At 39.8% G+C, this 22,806-nt stretch overlaps 1 protein-coding gene across 1 annotated transcript in view; it reads right to left on the bottom strand.

Annotated features, from left to right (window-relative positions):
• Nucleotides 1–977: 977 nt before the first annotated feature.
• LOC103659507 (fibroblast activation protein alpha) overlaps nucleotides 978–22,806 on the bottom strand; it is a 69,944-nt gene continuing 48,115 nt past the window's right edge. The window contains exons 18-26 of the mRNA XM_008687030.2: nucleotides 18,867–18,965; nucleotides 18,319–18,388; nucleotides 17,385–17,579; nucleotides 12,541–12,595; nucleotides 4,837–4,936; nucleotides 3,709–3,773; nucleotides 3,135–3,207; nucleotides 2,799–2,872; nucleotides 978–1,372 (exon numbers count right to left, since the gene is read on the bottom strand). Coding sequence (XP_008685252.2) covers nucleotides 1,271–1,372; nucleotides 2,799–2,872; nucleotides 3,135–3,207; nucleotides 3,709–3,773; nucleotides 4,837–4,936; nucleotides 12,541–12,595; nucleotides 17,385–17,579; nucleotides 18,319–18,388; nucleotides 18,867–18,965 — 833 coding nt within the window. The 3' untranslated portion in view covers nucleotides 978–1,270. The remainder of the gene's footprint in view (nucleotides 1,373–2,798; nucleotides 2,873–3,134; nucleotides 3,208–3,708; nucleotides 3,774–4,836; nucleotides 4,937–12,540; nucleotides 12,596–17,384; nucleotides 17,580–18,318; nucleotides 18,389–18,866; nucleotides 18,966–22,806) is intronic.

The following is a 22,806-nucleotide window of genomic DNA, read 5'->3' as shown; positions in this document are numbered from 1 at the left end:
GTAGTGGAGAGAGCATTGGACAGAGAAATGTCTGACAATTCTATCGGAGGCTGTGGTCTCTGATTTTCGAGGCCCCTTCCTGCTATAACACTGCATGCCCGGATTGGTTCTTCCGGCTATAGGGCATGAGAAAAGGTGCAAGGGTCTTCTACCTGCAACTAGGAAGAATCAAGCTAGGGATGGGGAGAAATCTTCCAGAGCAATCTAGCGCCAGGAAACACAGGAATGAAAAGTGCCCTAGGGAGTGGCTTCACAGACACTTCCAACATTCATTTAAGAACTATCTTCTGGTGACCTGATCTTTTTTAATTCGGTGGCAGTCACAGAGATGGAAGGTGCCCATGACTTTCTGACTGATGGGGACGTTACTGGCAGAGCACCACCTTCGGGATCGCAAGCACTGTGGCTTTTTTTTTTTTTTCTTTTTCAAAATGAGCTTAGTAATGTCAAACTCAAACCCCAGAAAAATCTCGTAGATACGACACTTTTCCTTTCTAGCTGTGAATGTGCTTTTTATTTCTTTGTTTTGTTTGTTTACTTTGGTGCAGGTTAGCAATCTGAAGGCAGTCACCATTGCTGATTCTTGAAAGGGATACAAAATAGAAATGCTTCTAAATTTGAAGCGTTTATTAAAAGGAGCCTGAATTCAAAATTCTGACTTTATCCTTATCAAATGCTTTTGGCCACGTTGAAGAAATCTGGGAGAAATTAAATAAACATTTCTTGGAGGGCCAGCATAGAGTGCAAACACCAGGACTGCTCTCCAAATGCATCTCGAACTTGATTTCTGAGCAAGGCTTTTGCGTTCTCTGAACTATTCACTCCAGCATTTGGAATTCTAATTACAAAAATCCAAACTCTTCTAGATTCTTCTTCTCCATCACCACCTAACGTTACTCATGTGCGTGCCTAGCACAAGCGTTTATTTTCCGTGATAAAACTGGTAGCCGAAATTAATGCACACAGACAAAATAACAGCGCTTTAACTTCTGACTTTATTATTTTCCTCAAATGAACAGGTGATAAAACACTGTCTGTGTCCAAAAGCGAAAGGCACGGTTCCCTCTTCTCTTCTTTCAGAGAGTGCCAGAAAATGTAAACAATATTTGGGTTGAACTTCTGAGTCTTAATCTTCCGCCAGCCTTTAGAACATCATTCATTTGTTTGTTTGTACCAGGATTTAACAGCATAAAGAGTAAAACAAGCAAATGGTCTGAGGCATTTATACGAAGTGTTCCGACTGTGATACAGGCTTGCGTCTGTGTCGTTTTTAGTCGGACAAAGAAAAACACTGCTTTAGGAAGTGGGTCATGTGGGTGTACAAGTGCTTCGTGGACAGGCCGGATATGCCATGGTTCTGGTCAGAGTACCACTGAAAGGCAAAGAGCAGACGCGGGTGTCACTCCCACAGCCACACAATGCACCCAGCTTTGACTTTTTAACGCTCGCAGCTCCTGACAATTTCTCTAATATTGTGATTGAAATTCTACTTAAGAGCACTTAATAAGATAGCTCACACACAGACATTTAGAACAGGAAGACAATAAAAGCCTTTTATCCAACCCGGACTATTCTTTCGTATTCTTTGAGCTTGTCTTTTCGATCTTGGTGGCTGAGCTCTCACAATGGCCAGCCTCCTGGGGGACCAGGAGGCAGGCATGTGTTCCAGAGCTGGTGTGCTGGGTCTGTTGCTCTGCTTCTCGGGAGCTTGGTTGCCTCATTTGAAAAAATGAGGAGGTTGGATTTGATTTTCTCTGAGGCTCCTTCTAGCTCAAAAATTCTATGAGGCTTTTAGCCTCTGAATCCAATTCCTCTCTGCTGCAGAAAATCCACAACACATGTAACTGTGAACACCTTTCACAGGAGTTAAACATAGTATCATTAAAAACACCCAGGAAGATGACATTGTAAAACTTCATTGTTGGAGAGATGCTGGTGAGATGATTGTTTTCACCGAATAAAGGTGGACAGTGGTCATGATGGAATGCTATATGCCCAGAAGGTGAATTTACCTCGGGGGTCACGATAAAAAAGATCAGAAAAATCTCCCATCCCCTTTTGTAAATTATTTTAAAAAGCCCAATTTCCAAAAATGGGGTTTTCCTTTTCGAGGTTCTTGTTCAGGAAAAGCAAGTGAGGGAGAGCTTCTGCTCCCTGAAGAGGGGAAGCAGCTGTCAGGGCTTGTCACCCTTGCCTTGGTGACCTTCCTTTTCTCTCTGTTGTCATTTCCTAGTCCTTGTGTCACCCGGCTTCTCCAGCGAGCTCGTTCATTCATTTGCTCGGGGAACACTCCAGCTTCTGTGCTGGGCCAGGCTTGTGTCAGGCACTGAGAACACATGTAGGAAAGGGTTCTCTAACTCTGAGTGGAGCCGCCCGACTTCGGGAAGCCTCTGTGGCCGCTGATAACATTCCCCAATCACTCCTTACTAAATACATAGAATCTTTTAGCTGCTTTGGGACTCCCGGCTTTTGTGGGGACACTAAGCCTGCAGCAACACTATGTAAGCAGGATCACAGAACTCTTGGATGTTCGAGCTAGAAGATCATAATCTCACGGATGCCTTTATTTCATATCAGACTCAACTGGGATCCCCACAGGGGACATGGCTCGCCTCGTGTCTTTCAGGGAGTTCACGAAAGATCTAAGACTCACTTGCTAAGGTTTTGCCTACTCGACCCCACAGCCCTTGTGCCAGGTTTTTGTAAAAAAAAAAATAATAATACTAATGAAAAAATCAGATTCCTCCTTGGAGCTTAGGGTCTAAGGCCGCGAACAGGAGTAAAACGAAATTATGTACCATTGCCTGGAAATCCACTTGCGCACTAACCAGAGCTTTTGCAATCTGTGCTGAGTTTTGAAAGTGCACATTATCTGCAACAAAGAGAGAGAGTTAAAGTGCTGCTAAATACCAGAAAGCATCGAGTGACAAGGTGCCGCCTGCAAATGAACACCGACAATTATCTAGTCATGCGGTTGACATTGTCAGCAGTGAGTCATCGCACTCATTTGTGGAAATGTCCCTGACTCTTAGGTACTGACCCTGAGCACAGGCATAGGAGGATGCTTAATGTTTCTTAAACAAAGTGATGTTGGCTCAGTATTTTTATGTGTAAGAGTCTTGCTTAAACCTCACCATCTGCTGTTCCGTGGATGAGAAGATAGTCTACATTTCTGAAATATTCTGCTCTTGCCATCACAGTTGAATTCTGGAAAAGAGGAAAAATTAACATTTTAGTTGCTGCAAGTTCTAATAGAAAACTAGCTAAATCATTGTGCGATGGACTTAGCACCAATACTGAAATTATGTATTGCTTTGGTTGATAAATATTTAAGAGTCAGTGCAACACATTTTCATCATCATTTGCATTACTTCCATCTGATTCTTAGTTTGAAAAACGGGAAGTTTATGTGTCATATGTTACATATGAGTGAGACCTTAGGCATAAATGATGCCCGCTCAAGCTGTGTAGGGGTTGGGGGTGGGCAGGAGGATGGGGAAAAGGGAGGTGAGGGAAGGGAGGATGGGGAAAGAAAGAAGAGAATCCAAAGAGAGTAAATGTCTTCCTAGTGAGGTGTTTTGCAGCTAACAAAAGATCAGCGTATTTGCTTGGGGACCCAGCAAAAGTGAAAACTCTGAATGACTGCTTCAAAATTATTTCGCACGTTTGCAAGAAATCAATGACCTAAATGAAACAGTAAATGCTTACTTTATAGTGCTCGAGGTTATCGTTCTTTGTTGGGAGGCCCATGAATCGCTCTGTGTAGATAGATGCTATAAAATACATAAGAATATGCTGTTTACATGTGATATCGGTCATTTCATTAACCAACAAGACCCCTCGGTTTGAGAACTGCTCGTCCTTTTCCCCGCGGAGCTGCCGAGGAAGGTTCTTGCTTTCCTTTACTGTAACGCTCCACCCAAGACATTTGCTCTGCGATTTGCCTCAACAGGGCTAAAGAAGCAAAGGAGGAGACAGGCACAGCTAACATTAGAAAGGACTGATCTTAAGCTTTTTCTCTTCCACCCTTCCGTGGGGGGAATGTTGAGCTAGGGAGGACCTTACAGAATGGCCTCATTGTATTTTAAAAGAGATCACAAATGCAGCCACCTCTAGTACTTTTGCTGTTTTCTAAAGTAATCTGGGATGAAACTATGTGCCCCAAATCCTCCTCTCCCAACACACACACACACACACACACACACACACACACACACACTTTTTTTTTGTTTTCTGAATAAAGATTCTCTGCGAGTTAAAGTTGTCTCATTTCTACCCCAACACAGGGACAAGGATCTGATGAAGGCTAATTTTTGCACAATTATTTGAGTTAATTCCGAACAATCATCCTGCATTAATGTTAATCATAAAAATAGGCACACATGGGAGACGTATTTCTTAACAATTTTTTTTGTGGCTCTGGTTTCTGGAGCAATGGATCTGGCCGCTGCAAACTGTGGCTTGGAGGTGAATAGCTTGGCTCCGCCCAACTTTGCCTAAGATGTGCTTGCAGGCCAGTCATGCTGCACCTGTGCGCCTGCAAAAATGCAGACTTGGCTCTGGTTTTAAAGGTTTGGTTTAGCAGGAGGCACCAGGTTTCAGGGAGAGGATAACATACACTGGGTTTTGGAAGAGTCCTTCCTCACTCTTAAGATTTCTTTGATTGTTGCAACACGATTACAATGAATCACATAAACCACCTCGTTTATAGATTATACTTTCCCCAGTGAAGCTGGGGTGAATTTTACTGCATAATTTGTTTTCCTAGCAACCTCAAATATAGAGTAATTATGTGTTAAATGTTTTCGCAGCAACATTCATGAAATGTTTCCATACCGTAATATTCCCAGCTGGAGACAGGAGCCACTGCTATCCCACATTTGAAGAGACCGGTTCCTGAAGCAAGGGCCAGCGATGAAACATAGCCTCCATAGGACTGTGGAGACATCATTACAAGTCAGTACCAGGTTTGCTTTCAGAAAGTCTCCATCATCGTTTTACAGCAACTCTGCTCACAATAAGTACTGATGCGAGCCGGGGATACGCATGGGGTAGATTAAATGTCTATCTTGGCCCTTGGAAGCAAGCTCCACCTGACACAGCATTTCACCCCTAGTAAACTAAAAATACTTGGTGTTCTGATCAGAGCATGGTAGGGCAGTTTAAGAGATATTTATAATTGCAACTTTTCTGCCAAATTTTTTTCCCTCTTATATTTTTCCAGTGAGGACCTTGCCGGAGCAAAACCAGGATTTTACTTGAGAGAAAGGCACAAAGAAAGGAGATTATTCCCGAAAGGTAAAAACGAGATACTTCCCACAGTCTGCAAAAGTCCTGTAAGACAATACTCACATCTGTGTATTTACTTATTGGTTTTCATAATAGAACAACAAGGGAAGGACATAAGAACCTTTTGGAGAGTTGAAAACATGGCCAGAGTTTGTGTATAATGTAGTGTTACATATTCTGTTCTGAAGATTTCTGGCATAGCAGCTCAAAGAAGAAAAAGGCATTGGTGTCTTTAAAAGTCCTACATAGCCCCCCACAAATTTAATGGAAAACAAAGAAATGCAAGAGGAGTCACGGGTAGGGTTGGCTCTCATCAGTTTTCTTCCCCAAGGAATCAGGCAGATGATTCAGAAATGTGACCCTGATAATAGATGTCTGCCCATGTCATTTGGAAATTTGAAACTTTTCCTAAAAGTGAAGAAATGAACACAATAAGACGGCATCTCCCCCAGAAGTGAAATTTGGGCTATAGAAACATGCTTGAGAGAGATGCTTCTCCTGGGAATGTGGACTGAACAGTGCTCTGTGTCCTGAACCCCCCAAAATGTGTGGGATAGATCAGGAAGTGATTCTCAGTGCATATTCTTGCCCCAACACAGGAACATCCCCACAAGTCCCCAGAGGACAGTGGGATTTTTCCAACTAGGAATGTGCCTTGTATTTAGGACCTCATTACCACAAACCTCTGGCAGCCATTTTCCCTTAGGTCAGCAGAGATCATATCACCCTTTGCCACAGAAAAGTCAGTCTTTAGAGAGGGTGAAAGAGTGAGAGGGAGAGCTTTACAGAGTGAGAAACAGACAGGCAGACAGACAGACAGCCATGCTAATGAGGGCAGGTCAGTGGGAGGGGTCTATTCTTAACCATGAAATACACGGAATGGGGGATAAGCTAAACAATCTTGCTGAGTTCATGAGTTAAAGGAAGAACAAAATCTTTTAACTAGTGTACGGTCGTATGTGTCCAGTTCTGGGGAATTTTATTGAGGACCCTTGGCGACAAAACACAGAATAGAAGAGGCAGCTCCAATTATATCATGGCCTCTTTTTATTATACTTAGAGGAGAACTAAAACATGTTCTAATAGGGGAAAATATATTTTAAAAACGGAAGGAATCGTGGGTTTAAAAATCATTTTGGTAAGTGAAAATTTTCACTGATAAAAATGATTTGCTTTGATTCATAGGTTAGCGACGACTATTACTGAAATGGAAGTCCTCTCCTTCTTTCTTGATTCTAGGTTCAAATGAGAGGACAGTAAGCCTGAGTTAGAAATATTATTGTTTGTGGTTTTATTGGAAAAGGGGGTTCACTACAAGTAACAACGGTGGGTCCCGCTGAAATAGCATGAAGTGAGATTTGAAGTGGAAAGCATTTACACATAGTAAAAAGGGTTTGAACATTACTGTTTGAAATCTTACAAATTATTAACCTGTATCTACTCAGTGATTAGAGAGTAGTGCTGCACGAAATAAATGTCCGTGTTTCCAGGATGAATACGAATTGTCTCTAGGAATTTGTAAGAGCAAAACGAGTGTAGCAGCAGCAAAACAAAAGTAGGTGTTCTTTAAATTCTCAGGCAGCTTAGAAAAGCGATTCCTATTGTAGAAATGAAGAGGAAATAAAATAAACCCGCGTTGACTTTTTTCTGCTCTCCCATGGGTGGGGCTCCAAGGCAGAGTGGGTGGCTGTCGCAAGAACGGAACCCACGGAGCAGATTGGCCATGAGAATTCTAGAATTTTGTCCTTTGCACTTAGATGCCTTGCCATTTTGTTTAAACGAAGGATATCTTTAAAAACATTCTTAGAAGGGCACAGAATTTTGAGGGGTTTATAGAACGCTTTTATGTGAGCCATAATGCACACTGGAACATTTTACCGACAGGCAATAATAACGAATAGCTAACGTTTGTACGGCCAAGGCTCTTGCAGCCTTCTTGGAGGACCCACACGCTCTGCTTCCCTTCTCCCTCCTCAGATATTCCCCTGCTTGTCAGCTCTCCCCGTGCTGTCTGGACTCTCCAGGCACAAGCTAGCCCCGGGACTTTCACAAATGCTGCTGCCCTCTGCCTAGAACACTCTTTCCCTGGATACGGCCATGGCTCGCTTCCTCCCCATTGCAAGTCTTAACTCAGAGAGAGTCGCACCTGTCCTTCTCATCTACAATGCCCAACCCTGCATCACGCTCCTTCCTTCTTTTGTTTTGTTTTTCACCAGACAGCTCATCATCATCTAACATCCTATTCTTTGTACTTATTTGTCCTGCTTATTGTCTTTCTTCCCAACTGTTCCCAAGCCCATAAGGGTAGACGTTTTCATCTGTCTTGTTAATGAATGTATCCCCAGCACTGACAACGTGGCCGGGAACACAGAGGGGAGCAGAATCGATATTTGTCAAATATATCACTTTCCTGTTAACTCAGTTCATCCTCAAGGTGAGCCGGTGAGGAAATCATGGCTGCCTTTCACGACAAGGAAGCCGTGGCTCGGAGGGAACCAAGAGGGCTCTGGGAGTCAGGAAGCAGCAGAGCTGGGACTCAAAGCCAGGACACCTGCCCCTACAACCCATGACTTTCCTCTCTGTCCTTGTGCTGGGGCAAACCTCATCAGGCAACTTTAAGTTTGGAATCTAATGTAGTCTCATTAGAGGTGCATTTGTCCTACTTTTACATCGTTGATCACACATAGCAATTCAAATTGCTTATAATTAGTCACTGGAAGAGAAAGGAACTAAGATTAAATCATGAACTAATGCTTATTCAACACCACCTGGCTAGGCCTATATTAACAAAGCAAGGCCCACAAATGAGGTTGTTATTCTAATAATTTAGGCAAAACCCCTGCTGCTCTTCAATTGTCAGAATAATTACTTCAACTTTTCTTCACATAAACCAGGGTTTTGCAACCTCGGCACGGTTGACATTTGGGGCTGGAGAATTCTTTTTTGTGGGGAACTGTCCTGTGCATCATGGGATATTTAACAGCATCTCTGGCCTCGACTCACTAGCTGCCAGTAGCACTCCGCCAGTTGTGACAACCAAAAGTGACTCCAGACATTGCCAAATGTCCCCTGAGGGGCATAATGGCCTGGTGAAGAACCAGGTATAGCAGACACTTCCTAGGCCTGGTGCTGGCCTAGTGGAGATCTAATAAACAGCTAAAAACACAGCTACTGGATTTTGGTTTGTGTGAGCCAGAAGAATAAAAGGGTAAGATAAAAATGCCACCTCTCCCCTTCTTAATCAGGATTATGGAGGGAAACATAGATTTGCAGCTTATTCGCCAATTGACTACCAAAAATGTATGGGGTTAGCTATGGTATATGTCTCAGACCGCAAACCTGCCTAACACTGCATGGAAACAGATACTTCCTTCCTTGGTATGAAACACAATAACAGCTAAGTAACGCTCTTGGTCATTCTCAGTATCTTCCTCTTTCGCATCTCCAGTTTGCCCCAGGTCCCCGCTTATTATACTGGAAAACGGCCCTCGGAGCTCTGACCTCTTCCCACCTCCTACTTCTCTGCCTAAATTAGGCCCTTGGTATTTGTTGCCAATATTACTGCTCACCTAGCTCCTTAGCCCACTCCCTCCCCTACCTCAGGCCACCCTTCACCCCTGCCACCAAGAGTATCTTTCTAAGACACCAGTTCTATTCCTTATTGACTTCAAGAGCACATTTTAAAAAAGTATCCATGGAATCAAATACCTTTTGATAATACTGTATTAATCAAAATTTAACAGGATTCTTCACTGTTCCTTTAAAGAGCCGATATACACTATTATGTAGAATTCATGATTTACCAAATTATTAGACCCAGAGGACCTTTTTCCAGAAAAATTCCTTGGTACTAATAAGATACATTTGGGGAAACATTGACTTATAGGATTAAATTTAGTTTAAATAACATCATTGGTGTGTGGGATGGCCAAGTATTATGCTAAACATTTGAGAAAAAATTTTAAAAAAAGACAGTCTTTTTTAACATGAGCTTACATTCTCACGGGAGAAACCAATAGACAAAATAAAATATGGTAATTCCTAGAAGAGCAGTATAAAGAACTACTGCAGCACAAAGGAAGTCATATCTGAGTTGGGTTTTAAAGAATAAGTAGGAGTTTTCCATTTCGGAGGCAGAGGAGCAGAATGGAAGAAGAGGGACACATTGCAGGTGCAGGGAACGGGATTCACGAAAGCACGGAGCAAGGGAGCACAGACAGCAGTCAAAGTATTTTCATAAGGCATGGGGAAAAGTGGAAAGAGATGAGGTTACGGCCAGGTTGTCAAGCACTTTGCATGTAAGGAAATAAGTTTGGGCACCAGGTCAAGGTCAATGTGAGGCCTTAGAAAATATAGAAGCATATAAACAGGAAAACATCATAGTAAGAGTTGTGTTTGGGACAGCAACTTCATTAGCAACACGGCAGCTTGCGAGGTCAAAGCAGGAAGGCTAGTTAAGATGCAATCGGAACAGTTAAACCGGTACCACCCAACGGTCCACGGACCCAAAGAATCAGCGTGGGATCTTGTTAGAAATGCAAATCCTTGGGGCTCACCCTGGGCTACTGAATCAGAATCTCTGGTGGTAGGGCCTGGGAATTGTTTCCACAAGTTCTCCAGGTGCTGCTTATGTAAGCTAAGGTTAGAGAAGTTTTGATCTAAATTACATACAAAGAAATTCGAGGTAAAGCCCTGACAGTGGGGATGATGAGAACGGATTTGGATGTTGACAGAACTTACTAACCGATTGGAACATTGGAGTTGGGGAGCAAACGAAGTTGAATACGGCTCTGAATTTACTAATTTGGATGACTAGGTGTGTGGTGAGGTCCTTTAAGAAAGATGAGGACTTGTTTTAAGTTGGCTATAACAAGTTTAGCTTCTGTGGCTTAGGTTTGAGGCTCCAATCAGGCACTTGGGATAGATGGTCAGTGAGCATTTGAAACGTGGAGCTCAGAAGAGAGGCGGGGGCTAGGGGCATAGATCTGACAGTCATCACCATCTTTGAAATTACGTGGGTTTCCCCAAGGAAGTGTAAAACAATGAGAGTCACAGCCAGACCTTGAGAAACACTGACACTGAAAGAATGAATGGAGTATAATGATCATGGAGACACAGAAAAGTAAGAGAAATGTGTTGCAGAGCCCTGGATCGAGTCCATTCTCCTTTACGCAGTCTAAAAGGCCTCCTGTTATCTGGCTACCTCCCTACCCAAACTCCTTTCCTTCACCTTCCTCACTGAGCACCTTACACTTCTGAAGTACCAACCACGGCCTACTCATTGTTACCTCAGGCCCCGGGCAAGGTTGTCTTTAGTCTCTGGAATGCACCATTACGGACCTATCTTCACTACCTCACTCCTGAATTTCCCCTTAGGTCTCACAGCCAGAATTAACCACCCGGCTCCCCCACATTTTCCACTGCAAGATGTATCTGTCTTAACACTTGGAACATTGCTGAGCAATTGCTTTTTTGCTCTCTGTTTTATCTAATAGATGGCCGAAGCTATAACTTATTCATCTTTTCATCTTCTAAAGAACATAATACCAGACTTAGTTAAGATCCAATAAAAATTTACTACATTGGTGAAAGAATGCACGAGTCAGTGATCAGATGGTTGGTTAAATAAATCGTAAAGGACTGAGGAAAAAAAAAACCCAGTATAGTATTAAGGTCTTTTTCCTTCAGGATCTTTTGGGTCCTGCTGATTTAGGGGCTGCTCCGATGTTCCAACCATCGGCAGTTCACTTATTCCTTCTTCTGCCTGTGCTCTCAGGGTATACCTCACAATCGCTGCCTTGTTAGAAAGTAAGTAATAAAGGGGACCTAATATACTACGTCTTCTAGAAGCATTTGCATAGCCATGGTGAGAATCTCTTATTGAAGAATTTCAGACTGATATGGATGTATTTTGGGGTGCTGACTGGGTTCTTTAAATCATCCCACATCGATGGTTCTCTACCATACTAATACCAGGATGTTCTAGAAATGAAATTAAAAGTTCCACCTTATGGTTATTTCAAAGCCTGCAGTAAAAGCAAAGTAAAACTATAAGAGAAATGTTAATGATTATATGTAAGTGTTCAGCGCGAAATCGGAATCTTTCAAAAATCTACTTTAGGCAATTTCATAAAAATGGATGGTAGGAGAGATCTTATCTGAAATATTTCACTATAAAAATATTTCATTTATTTCCACCCATTTGAATTCCATTCTGTTTAGATATTTAACATTTGATAGTTTTAAAAAGGACCAAATGGCTTGAAGTAACAACTTTCCACAAATTCATAACAGCTCTTCATCTGGTCACTGAGCTGAGCGCGGAGCCGGAGCCTGCAGACTCCCTTCAATATTGGGTTTCATTCCCTCCATCTTGTGCAGGCCGCTCTCAGAGAAAACAGCCAAGAAAAACAACCCAAGCACAAACGGCTGCAAATTGACTTGCAAATGTACAAATTCAGACCAAAAAGTGAAACAGGAAATCTTCTTTGAAGGGTAATTATCATAATTTATAATGGGCAAACCTAAACTCTTTCCAATATTTCTCTAAACTTTCCAGTGACTTCATTGCCCGTGATTGGGAAGTTTTGCCACTTCTTTTAATGTGTATTTTGAGAACCGGCACAGCTCCTCAAACTTGGGCAGTTATCTTCATGACCTATAACTCAGAAACTAAATTGTACTTCTCTCCCGTTGGTACAAATTAATATTGGGTCTGATAAAATAATTTGATTACAAAAATAAAGAGGAAGAAAGAAAGAAAGAGAAAGAAAGAAAGAAAAGAAAGAAGGAAAGAAAGAAAAGAAAGGAATCAAAACAGCCAAGACATGACTGGGATAGGCTAGGTACTAGGGAATTTATATTTTAAAATTTCCTGTGATTTCAAACGTTAGCTTAGCTTTTCATGAAAACGAAATGATGAAATATAAAAGATATACATTAACTCTAAAATAACAAAAGAAATTAAACCTTTGATGACTATAGTTCCCTTCAGTAGACTCGAATAAAAAAAAAGTAAAAATGCATCAACTATGAGTTAATTTACTATATGAGGAAGAAATTAATGATTGGAAAAAAGGAACACTTAAAGCCACCACTTTGAAGCCTAGATGATCCAAACTGACTGTTTCCATTGACAGATTAGATGATGTTGCAACATTAACATTTCATGAGAAACCTTATAAGAGCACACTTTAGAAAATTATGATTGCTGAACTGAGTAACAGGCATAAAACATATAAAACAACTCACCCAGCCCCATATGGCTATTCTTTTTTCATCAATGAAACCCATTTCTATGAATTTTCTAAAGTAAAAGAAACAAATTTTTAGAATTTTAAGTGTGTACACATGACATTTACCTCATTACACAAGCATATTTGATCCAAAGATTTAATAGAAACGCTCCGTTTTCTTTGTTTAAACACATGCATAATAACACTGCACTTACAAATAATTAAAAGAATATTATCGTGTTTTCGGCAAAGGATAAAACGGATCCTTTAGACTCTACTGTACATCTATTGAGTGGTTCTTCCCCGGCTGCAGGTCTAGCATTCTGACTGTGTGAGTGAGTTACTTGGGAATCAGAGAGGTCAAGACCCAGGCTTACAGTAACACAGGAAATCATAGCACCACGACTAGGACCAAATTTCCAAATCCTCAGATTTTGGAAAAAAAAGATTTTTGTTATTGCTGCTTTAAATTTTATCAATCTTAAATGCTTAGATGTTAATGATAATCATCACCTCGTTTTGGTCACTTTCATCCACCAAAAAATATCCATCCCTCTCCCATTTCATACTTAGGTACCCTCAATTTATCATGGTATGGATAATTATATGTTTTAGGATATGGACATGATTCATTTGAGTTCCATCACAGAAGAGCCTTCCTTTGAAAACTATTTTTGAAAACAAGTATCTTCTTAGGAGCAAGGGACCATGCTGAAGGGTAACCCTTAAAAAGGCATGGGAAGTCCTCAGAAATGCAACCTCGCAAAGCTGGTACAAAATAGGAATGTGTTAGGCCAATGTATCCCATGCCTCCTTGAGGGGTGGTGTTCTAGAGCCATTGTGATTTATTTTGGGAATGGTTTGATAAATACTCGGGGAACTCTCTGAAAAACAGAAGCGGTGGAAGAAAAAAGCAAGGGGGATGAGCCATTGCAGAGACCCGGATGCTACAGTAACAGGAAGGAGGGGAGGAGAACAAAGTAACACACAGGGAGCCAGAAAAATACTTTTGTTGTTGTTGTTGTTCCCTTTAGTTATGTTAATGCCCTTTCTCCTTCTTCTCTGGAAGTAAAATGGAATGGTTTCATTAGTTGAATAATGGAGTTTCTTATAGGAATTTCACAGCAACCATTTTGCTCCTTGCATTGATTCAACATGCACGTTTCCAATGCACAGAGGAGTTGGGCAAATGCCCGGGACCAACAGATGGGAAGAAGTCCCGTCAGTCGCAGCTTACCCTACACCGATTCTGAGGGACACTGAGGAGTCTACGGGGGAGAAATGCAGCAGCAAATGGAAAGTTGCTACCTGTGTGGATGCTGTTCATGGTAAAACAGAGAAAATGTGCAGCAAACTGTGGCATTTCAGCAATTCTTCCATAAACTTCAAAAGCCAAATGAAAGGGGAGAGGGTTCACTTTCTTTGTTAGAAAAAAATCTTTCCACTAGTGCTGGAAGACAGTTCTGAGCCATAAAATCAATTTCGATTTTATGATCTCCCAGAAGCTAACAATCATATTGCCTTGCATCTGGGGTAAAAGCAAATAGCAGGTGATACATGGGAGCAGGAAATTCTTAACAGCTCCCTTCCTCGGTTTATTCTGGAAGGATGACATTTACTGGAAATGATAGTGCAATAGTTAACATGGAAATGAAACATTAACACTTAATGTGGCAGGACTAGGTTAAAGGTTAGCTAGATAATCTGAGCACTTCGGGGCCAACAAGGCTCCATAAAATTTACCTCCAAATTCTGAAGCGCTCTCAGATGGTTATAAGAAACATTGTTGATAATGTGGTGAAATAAAGAAAAATGTTAGTAACAAATGAAAAAGCATTTTGGAGGCTGATCTGAACTTTACAACTTTTCTCGCATAAAAATGGCCCTAGACTAAAGGTCAATTTGAAATCCTGGGGATCAATTATTATTCTGTTTTGGAATTGTTCTTATTGATACCATGTACAACAGTATGATATGATGTTTTCTCACCACCAACCTTCTAGTTATCGTGGGAAGTGTGGGAATGTCAAAACTGCCAAATAGACCCCAAATGAGTAGAACTGGCCCTGTAACTAACAAAGTTTTATGGGTCCTACGTATGTACCATTTGCAGGGCAGCCTGATGAAAGCAGCTCCCAGTTTCACTTATGCTTTGCCCTCACAAGCTTCTCCTCTGAAGCATTTTCTTTTGTGTGGTCCAAGTTGTGAGGTTGTCTGGCTGTTGCTGCTTTTTTTTTTTAAACCCTGTTTTGCTTTGTTTAAATCTATTTATTGATCCTGACCAGTATTTACTGTTGTTTCTGAATAGGTACACATGATTTCCTTTTGGTACGTAAAAAATTTAGCCGGATTGCATTTTATATGAGATCGAAGGGGACACATTTCATTCTTTCGTGGGAAGGTAATTTGAGGGGGACCATAAAGGGATGACAGTCCCAATTCCCATGTCAGACAAACAGTGCCTGATTCCTAAAACACTTCTTGGCAGATGTGTGGTTGAATTATTCCCAGGATTATCATTATAAATCTATCCTTTTTAGCTTTGTTTCCTCAAAGCATTGGGTTTCAAGGCGTCCCTTTCACTTTTGCAGAACGATGCTTTCAAACAAAGCCAGGCCAGCCCCAAATGCATCTCCACGGTTGTGTATATACTCTGCCCGGGCCACCCAGCCTCCCCTGGCTCACGAGGCTGTTTACTAGAAGTTCCATCTCACAGCAGTGCCATCCCTTCAGAGTGCTGGGGGTTTAACCTTTTTATGAAGATTGTAAGTGCACTGAAAGTAGAAATCGTAAGTTGCACAATTTTATCCAGAGTGGCTTGCGATGGCATATATTAATATTTGATCTGTTGTTGTTGAATGGCTGAGCAAATGAGTGAACATATGCCTGCTTTATAGCGGGAAGATTCCATCCTAAAAATGGCTCAGAGAAGGTAAAGGTGGCCAACTACTGCCTCTGGTCTATCTTCGATTCTAAATGCCAAAGACATTTATATTATTGTGAAAATTGGTACAATTTGTGGCTTCATGTCCTATATATTGAACATCAGAAAAACAATTTTTGTTAAGGCCTCTACATGGGTTTCAGGTTTCCATCCAAGAAACATGGTAAGAAGCTATCTGCGCTGTCTCTTGAGGTATTCTGAAATTCAAGTGCTGCGATTTGGGTAGTAAACAATACTCAAAGATGTGGTGATGTATTGTGGTCAGTGGACTGCGGTGATGGTGGTGGTGATGATGTTTGTTTTTTAACCGGTGCCAAAACAAACCACTTTTTAGCTCTACCAGCTTAAGAAAAGATCCCGGTGAATTACAAATGAGGTGTGATCTACATCTGGCTTTTGATGCAGTCCCAGGATTGCACGCTGTGTTTACTGCGTGGTTTAAGTACAAATAGATGTGACTCTCAGTGCCAAAAAAAAAAAAAAAAAAAAAAATCCTTATAGAATTAGGTCTGTAACACTGACAATGGTGTTCATATTTCCATCAAGGTGCACCGCAGTCTTTATGTGAGAAACTGATCTCTTGGTAGATTTTTCTTTGAGCTCTCTCCTCTATGCCTCTCCATTAGGCAGAAGATTCTCCTGAACAGGTTAATAGCAGACAGGCCGGAAATCTCCATCAGCAAGGAAGATGGAGCCTCCTCGAAACGAGGCATGAATAATGACTACAGACTGTGCAGTGTTCTTTAATAATCTACTTATTCATGTGTCAGATTTTACTCAAATAGACTGGTTTTAATTGAATATTGTATATAAGTGTGTGTATATTACTGTTCACAGAATGGAAGGAAAATTTGAAAACATATGGGTTATGATTACTTTTCTATTTTTAAAAATAATTACTTGTGAGTCTAAACTCTTCTGCTGTGATTAGAGACAAAAATACAGAAAAGTGTTGTCTGGGCCTGGCTCCTAGCTGTTAAATACAATCTTCATTGTGTATGCTATATTGAAATCAGTAGCTCTTAATGACATCAAGATGATAAAAGGAATTTACTAATGAATTTTCTAAATTGCTCTTGGCGGTGAAACACTGTTTGACCTTAGGCCATTACGCACACATATACATCCGTGATGAAGGGTGCAGTAGGCCTGCGTTAGCTTTTACATTTATAAACTGCTGTTCTCTAATTTCACATACCCATAACATAATAACAGAAACCCAACAACTATAGAGAAATATCCAGAAGAATCCTGCACAGTGTTTCTAAATAAACGATTTTGGTGACTATATTCTTTTTGTTTCAGAAAAGATGATGGAGACACAGATTATGGTTGAGAATGTAGCTGGGAAGAAGTCAGATTATGAGTCTGTTTTCCTTATGAATGTTTTCATAATATAATTTGTATTACAGAAAATGAATTTTTTTGTCAAATGAAAACAGGAAAACACTTTCATGCTAACAGCCGAACTTCACAGCTAGCTTAATTACAAAAGAATGCCTAGTATCTGTAAGGATATAGTGTTGATGAAATCTTGAGGCATTTCTAAATTTATGAGCTAGAATCCACAATGCTTGAGCAAATTCAGATGCCTACAGACCATCCCTAGAATTGTACAATTTTTTGTGTGTGAACCATGTGAATAAATGAAAGGATATCAGAATGACTGAAACATCAAAAGAGAGTTATCTGTCATTTATCACTATAAATCATGTTTCTACACATTGATTAGCTCTTTCCATCAGTAATTTTTTTTCTCATATTGGGCAAAAGTATCTCTTTAAGATTAATGGTAACTTTAGATGAAGTTAGGAAAACAGACAAAAAGAATTAAATCATTAAAGATGGAGAAACCCAACAGTGATTGCATGACTTTTGTTGCACATCAATTTCTGTTTGAATGAGAAGGTGCTCACCTGACAGCTGTGATCTGGTCCTCAACTTCATAAACACCCAGCTTTCGATATACTGCATACAGGAGTTTGTCACCTTGGAAAGCTGTTCCTCGGCCATCCACCAAGGCAATGACTATCCCTTCCTTACTTGCAAGATAAGAAATCCAATTAATAGCGAATACAGACCTTACGCTCTGACTGCAGGGACCACCGTACCTAAAGAAAAAAAAAAAAAGAATCTTGGATTCCTTTGTAAAACTCAACTTCACATCATGGCTAAGAATTGCCTTTAGTATTTCCCAGTACATTTGTATGATAAAATTTCAATAACAGTGGCATTAGAACTGGCGCAAAATCAAGAGAGGACCAGGCTTTTCCCAGAGGTTTGCTACAAGGAAGTTGTTTTGGGACACAGCCTCTCCTATTCCCCAAAACGGATACATCTAGGGTTGGCATTTCAAGGAATATGTGTGGGTTTTTCGTCATTTCTGCCACCTGCCACTTGCTAAAAGCAGGCATAAGATATACTAAAAAAAATGCATGGTGTTTTAAGCAAATTGTGTGTAGGTCAGCACTGATTTTGGGTGTGATTCCACTAAATGTATTCCATTCCCTTATTTCATTTCTAACTCACTTACATAAGACATTAAGATGATTTACAATATTTTTTGGCTGCAATTTCTCTATCTCAAAGGTATTCTGACACATTCGGCAATTTGCCATACAAAGGAAATTCAAGACAGTGAATACAAACCAGTCCATCTAAAATCCCCAAACTTCCTCAATCTATTTTAAATAGCCATATTTTATTTACTCTGATTAGTTGAGGAATATATAAAAACAGCATCAATAGGAACTGTTACCAAGGAGAATGGTTCATTCTATCTCATAAATGTGTATTTAATTCAACATATTTTCAGTAAATAGTTTTTACACCAAAGAAAATATTACATACACTTGAATTAGCAAGGGATACTTCTTTGATCTGTCAAATTGAGGAGGAAGAATCATCTTGTACCATAAAGCTTGGGGGAAAAAAAAAGAAAAATCTTCATTCCACTATATTCACAGCATTATTTATTTTCTTTAATAACAAGATAACACAAAATCAATTCATAACTAGTAAATTGTAAAAAATCAGGAATATATTTTAACTTGATTTTTATTACATATTTTTGCCAAATGTATAAATTACTAGAAATCTTGAGTTATTGTTTTTCTAGAAGCACACATTCTAAAATTAAAATTAGATAAACCACTTTTAAAAAAATATCAGTGTTGAAATGGAGCTACAGCAAAGTATAAGATCAATTCTATTTACAAATATATTAAAGATCTTTTGTGACACTCTATTGTTACAGTAAGATTGTTTTACTTAAGACCTTTGATATTATAGGGTTTGGACTATAATATTTACCCTATACCCTATGCTTTTTTTAAAAAAAAAGCAAGATAAGTGTTCAGCTTCATATTCATAAATAAGAAGTTTTTAAAAGATCTTACTAATGTCATCCACTTCAAGTTTCTCAATTTCCTCTTTAGGTAGCTGGATATTTCTCAAAGCATTTTCCAATTCTTTGTTTTCTTCCAGGATTCTAATTTCTTAAAAAAAAAATAAAATGTTCATTTTTAATTAATAGCGTTCCATGAGAAAAGTCCTTTCTTAAAATTCTTTTGGTTTTAATGTAGATGAAACTGAAACTGTATAAGGAACTGTCTAAGAAGTTTTATTGACAAGCATATTTTTAACCCAGCCTTTAAAGCAGTTATGAATTTATGAGGACACTAATCATTGCCTCCTGAACTGATCTTTATGTCATCAAAACACGTTTTTGAGCAGAATCACAGAGGCAACAGTGTTTATTCACCATATTTTCCGATCTTCAACTTTTCTAACAAGAAGCTATGACCTGCGTAGGTGAGTTTTTTTTACCATCTATTAAGAAAACAAACAAACAAACAAACAAACAAACATAATAGAAGTAAACTCTATATTGCTGAAACATCAAATTAAAATAGGGGTGCCAGGAGCGTTCATCAGTTAAGCATTCAACTCTTGATTTTGGCTCAGGTCATGACCTCAGGGCATGCTCAGCGGGGAGGTTGCTTGGATTCTCTCTCTCCCTCTCCCTCTACCCCTCCCACCCCACCCCTGCTCATACACACATTCTCTCTCTCAAATAAATAAATAAATCTTTAAAAAATAATTAATTATGTAGTCACAAAATTTCTTTTTAAATTTTCAATGTGTAAAGTTAAATACTCTTTCTGTGATTTATATATATATATATATAGAGAGAGAGAGAGAGAGAGGAGAGAAGGGGGAGGGGTCAGAAGCAGAGAGAGAGAGAGAATCTTAAGCAGACTCTATGCCCAGCATGGAGCCAGACACGAGGCTCCATCTCACAACCCTGGAGCCGAAATCAAGTCAGACACTGAACTGACTAAACCACCCGGGCACCCCAACATATAATTCTTTTTAAATCTTTTCCTGCTGTACTTAATTAATATAGGATATTCTTCCTTTTTTTGTAATTGAATTATTGCACATCGTATCCCTTCAGATCATTTTTGTCAAGGTGGTTATACATCTTTTTAGTGAAATAACAATGTATACACGCTATGATCTCTTTCTGTTTTTCACCTTAAAGGATCTTCAAAAAAACTGCTGCTTATATTTGAGCTTAATTATGTTTCACACTTTAATCTTTGAAACTGAACAATCCATTGATCTCCTGATGCTGAAGTTCGGTGGTATATGCAGACGGGTTTCTAGCAATTGAGGGCTTTTTGCACGTTTTATTTCGAACTAGAATTGATACTAGTTATCTTCTAGAGAAAAGTTAGGTTTTCATATACCATGTGGAGTTTGTCGATTTATTTTTCTTAAAAGAAGGTCTGGATGACTTCTGAGATATGGCAGTTTTTACAAAAGACATCCTGCGAACTTCTTGTTTTTGTGCCTTTTTAAAAGTGGTCCTTGAAGATAGGGAACTGGAGGAGTACTTGTAACTACAGTAAGTTTGCCAAACCACTTCCCTTGTAACTCTCAGTTTTCATATACTCATGGCATTTTGTTCCAACATGTTATATTTAATCTTAGAACAAGTATAGATGTTTTGGTATGAGTTGTATAAGATACATAATAAATTTCATTTTAACTTTGGATAATCCATCAGGAAAGAGATACTTGTGGCATCTTAAAAGTTAAAACCAAAAAAACCCCCAAAAAACAAAACAAAAAAACCCCCACCAAATATACAATTCTAAGCACAATGGAGCCAGTTTTTCATTCTCCTTGTGTGGGTTCTGTGTGTGGAGCTATTATGGTTAAAGGGAACCCTGTGCGGAGCAAGTACACAGAGTGACTGCATTAGAATTGCTTATTTATTTATTTTCATATTTTACTTATTATTATATTTATTATTTACTTATTTACTTTTATCATTTTACCAAGAGGTACCGGAAGTCGGAGACTATACACAAGTCTTGCCAAGTGGGTTAGACTTTGATTCCTCTATTCTTTTCTTGGCTATTGAACTTTCCTGATTCATGGCTTACTGAAATGCTGAAGTTAATTTATAAGCTTATTAATGCTCTATAGTCCAGAGAAGCATTTAGACATATGGTCACCTGACAATTTTCCCACCCCTTGGAGCAAAATGAGGTTTCATAGGACTGTCGGTGGTGGGGGCTTCTCTGTGTGGCTTTGCATGAAAAGCCTGTAACATGGAAGGGGTGCTACCGCCCAGAGCACCTTTCACCATACTTCACTCATCATTATATACTCAGTACCTAACATCCTTAGTACCTAGTACACGATATGCATGTAGTATGTGCTCTCTATTTATCGGTGGACTCTTCATTATGATGAAATACAAAAAGAAGAGTGATGGATCATGTAAGAATTGTTTGTTTTAATTATATTAACTACTATATGTTGCTCACTCATTAAACTATGTAAAGGATTTGTGGAAAAGCTGATCAATGAGGTCCTTCCATCAGCTGGGTAATTGTAACGAGCACCTGCTGTGCTGAAGCAACTAAGCCTCTGTTGGGATGTCTATGTCGAATGCCAACTCTTCTGGGTTTCTAAAGCACCTGCTTCAGGTCCCATGTTATTTTCGAATGACCTTACCCCACTTTGTCGATAAAAGGAAGCCATTGCACTGTTTTCTGCAATGTCTACAGACTTTCATACCATTACATTAGTAATTTCTTCATTCTCGCTCAGCACAATGCAGAGATGAATCTCCACCTGTCTCTGGACTCCATTTTTTCCCAGCTTTTTTGGGCACCTCCCTCCTTTATGTCTTTGACCCCTTCTGGTCTCCTAATATCTTCCATCAGCATTTAACCATGCTCAAATGTTTATTATCTTTCAAAAGCAAAATTAAACTTCTATCAACTGTTTCCAGCCATCATCCCTCTTCTTTCCTCCTCTCCTCAGGCAGACCTATTGAAAATATTGTCTTTTTATTTATGTCCTATCAAGCCTATCAAGTCTAAATTTGCTTCAATCTGGATCCCACCTCAGTTGCTCTGAAACTGGTCTGACCAAGCCAATGGTAATCTCCTTCTTGCTAAATTCATTGATTTAGAGCTGGTCTCAGTTCACTCTCTATAACACTTGACAAGAAGAGCCCTCCCTCTTTCCTGAGATCGTCTCCTCCCTGCATCCTATGATACCATACTCTCAAGGTTATTCTCCTTCTGTTCCCCTCTCTGCCTCCTTCATAAGTTCATGTTTCTCTTCGCATTTCTCATGTTGGTATTCTGCAGTTTTATTCCTACTCTGTGGTCTTATCCACTTCCATGGCCTTAGTAACCATGGATTTCATAAATTAAAGACTTCTTCTCCCTCAGCTTCAATCCAATGTCCAGATCCGAAACTTTGTCACCCTGGGATAGCTCCACTTGGATATCCCATTGGCACCTCAAGCTCAACATTACAAACAAAATCCATCATCTCCCTAAAAACGTTCTTTTGGCCGTGAATCCCTCTTTCAGTAAAAAGCATCAATATCAGTCCACTTGACCAAGCCAGACATCCAAGCAGCATTAATCCCTCCTTTCTATTTGTGAGTTTCCAGTACGATGTATCTATCATTAGGAGACATTTCCTAACCCCCATCCCCCACATACAGTCCCCTGCTTATGTGCTTTCCTGCTCTATTTCCCCCATCCTAATCGTTTACCCCACTGTATTACCCACTCACATGTTTGCATTCCCCATTGATCTATAATCTCCTTGAGGACATGGAATATACCTAACCCAGTACCTGTTCACTTTAAGGATCTAGTATCCAGCACAGTGTCTGGCTTAACTTGATAGGTGCAACAGATTAATATCTGTTGAATAAAGATTTCTGGCACCAAATGAAATGAAAAATGGGTGGAAAAAAACCTCCTACAAATAAATAGAAGACCCAGCATCGGCTCT

Source organism: Ursus maritimus, unplaced genomic scaffold (genome assembly GCF_017311325.1).
Source record: "Ursus maritimus isolate PB19 unplaced genomic scaffold, ASM1731132v1 scaffold_1, whole genome shotgun sequence".
Classification (NCBI taxonomy): Eukaryota; Metazoa; Chordata; class Mammalia; order Carnivora; family Ursidae; genus Ursus; species Ursus maritimus.
This window is presented reverse-complemented; position numbering and strand designations above follow the sequence as displayed.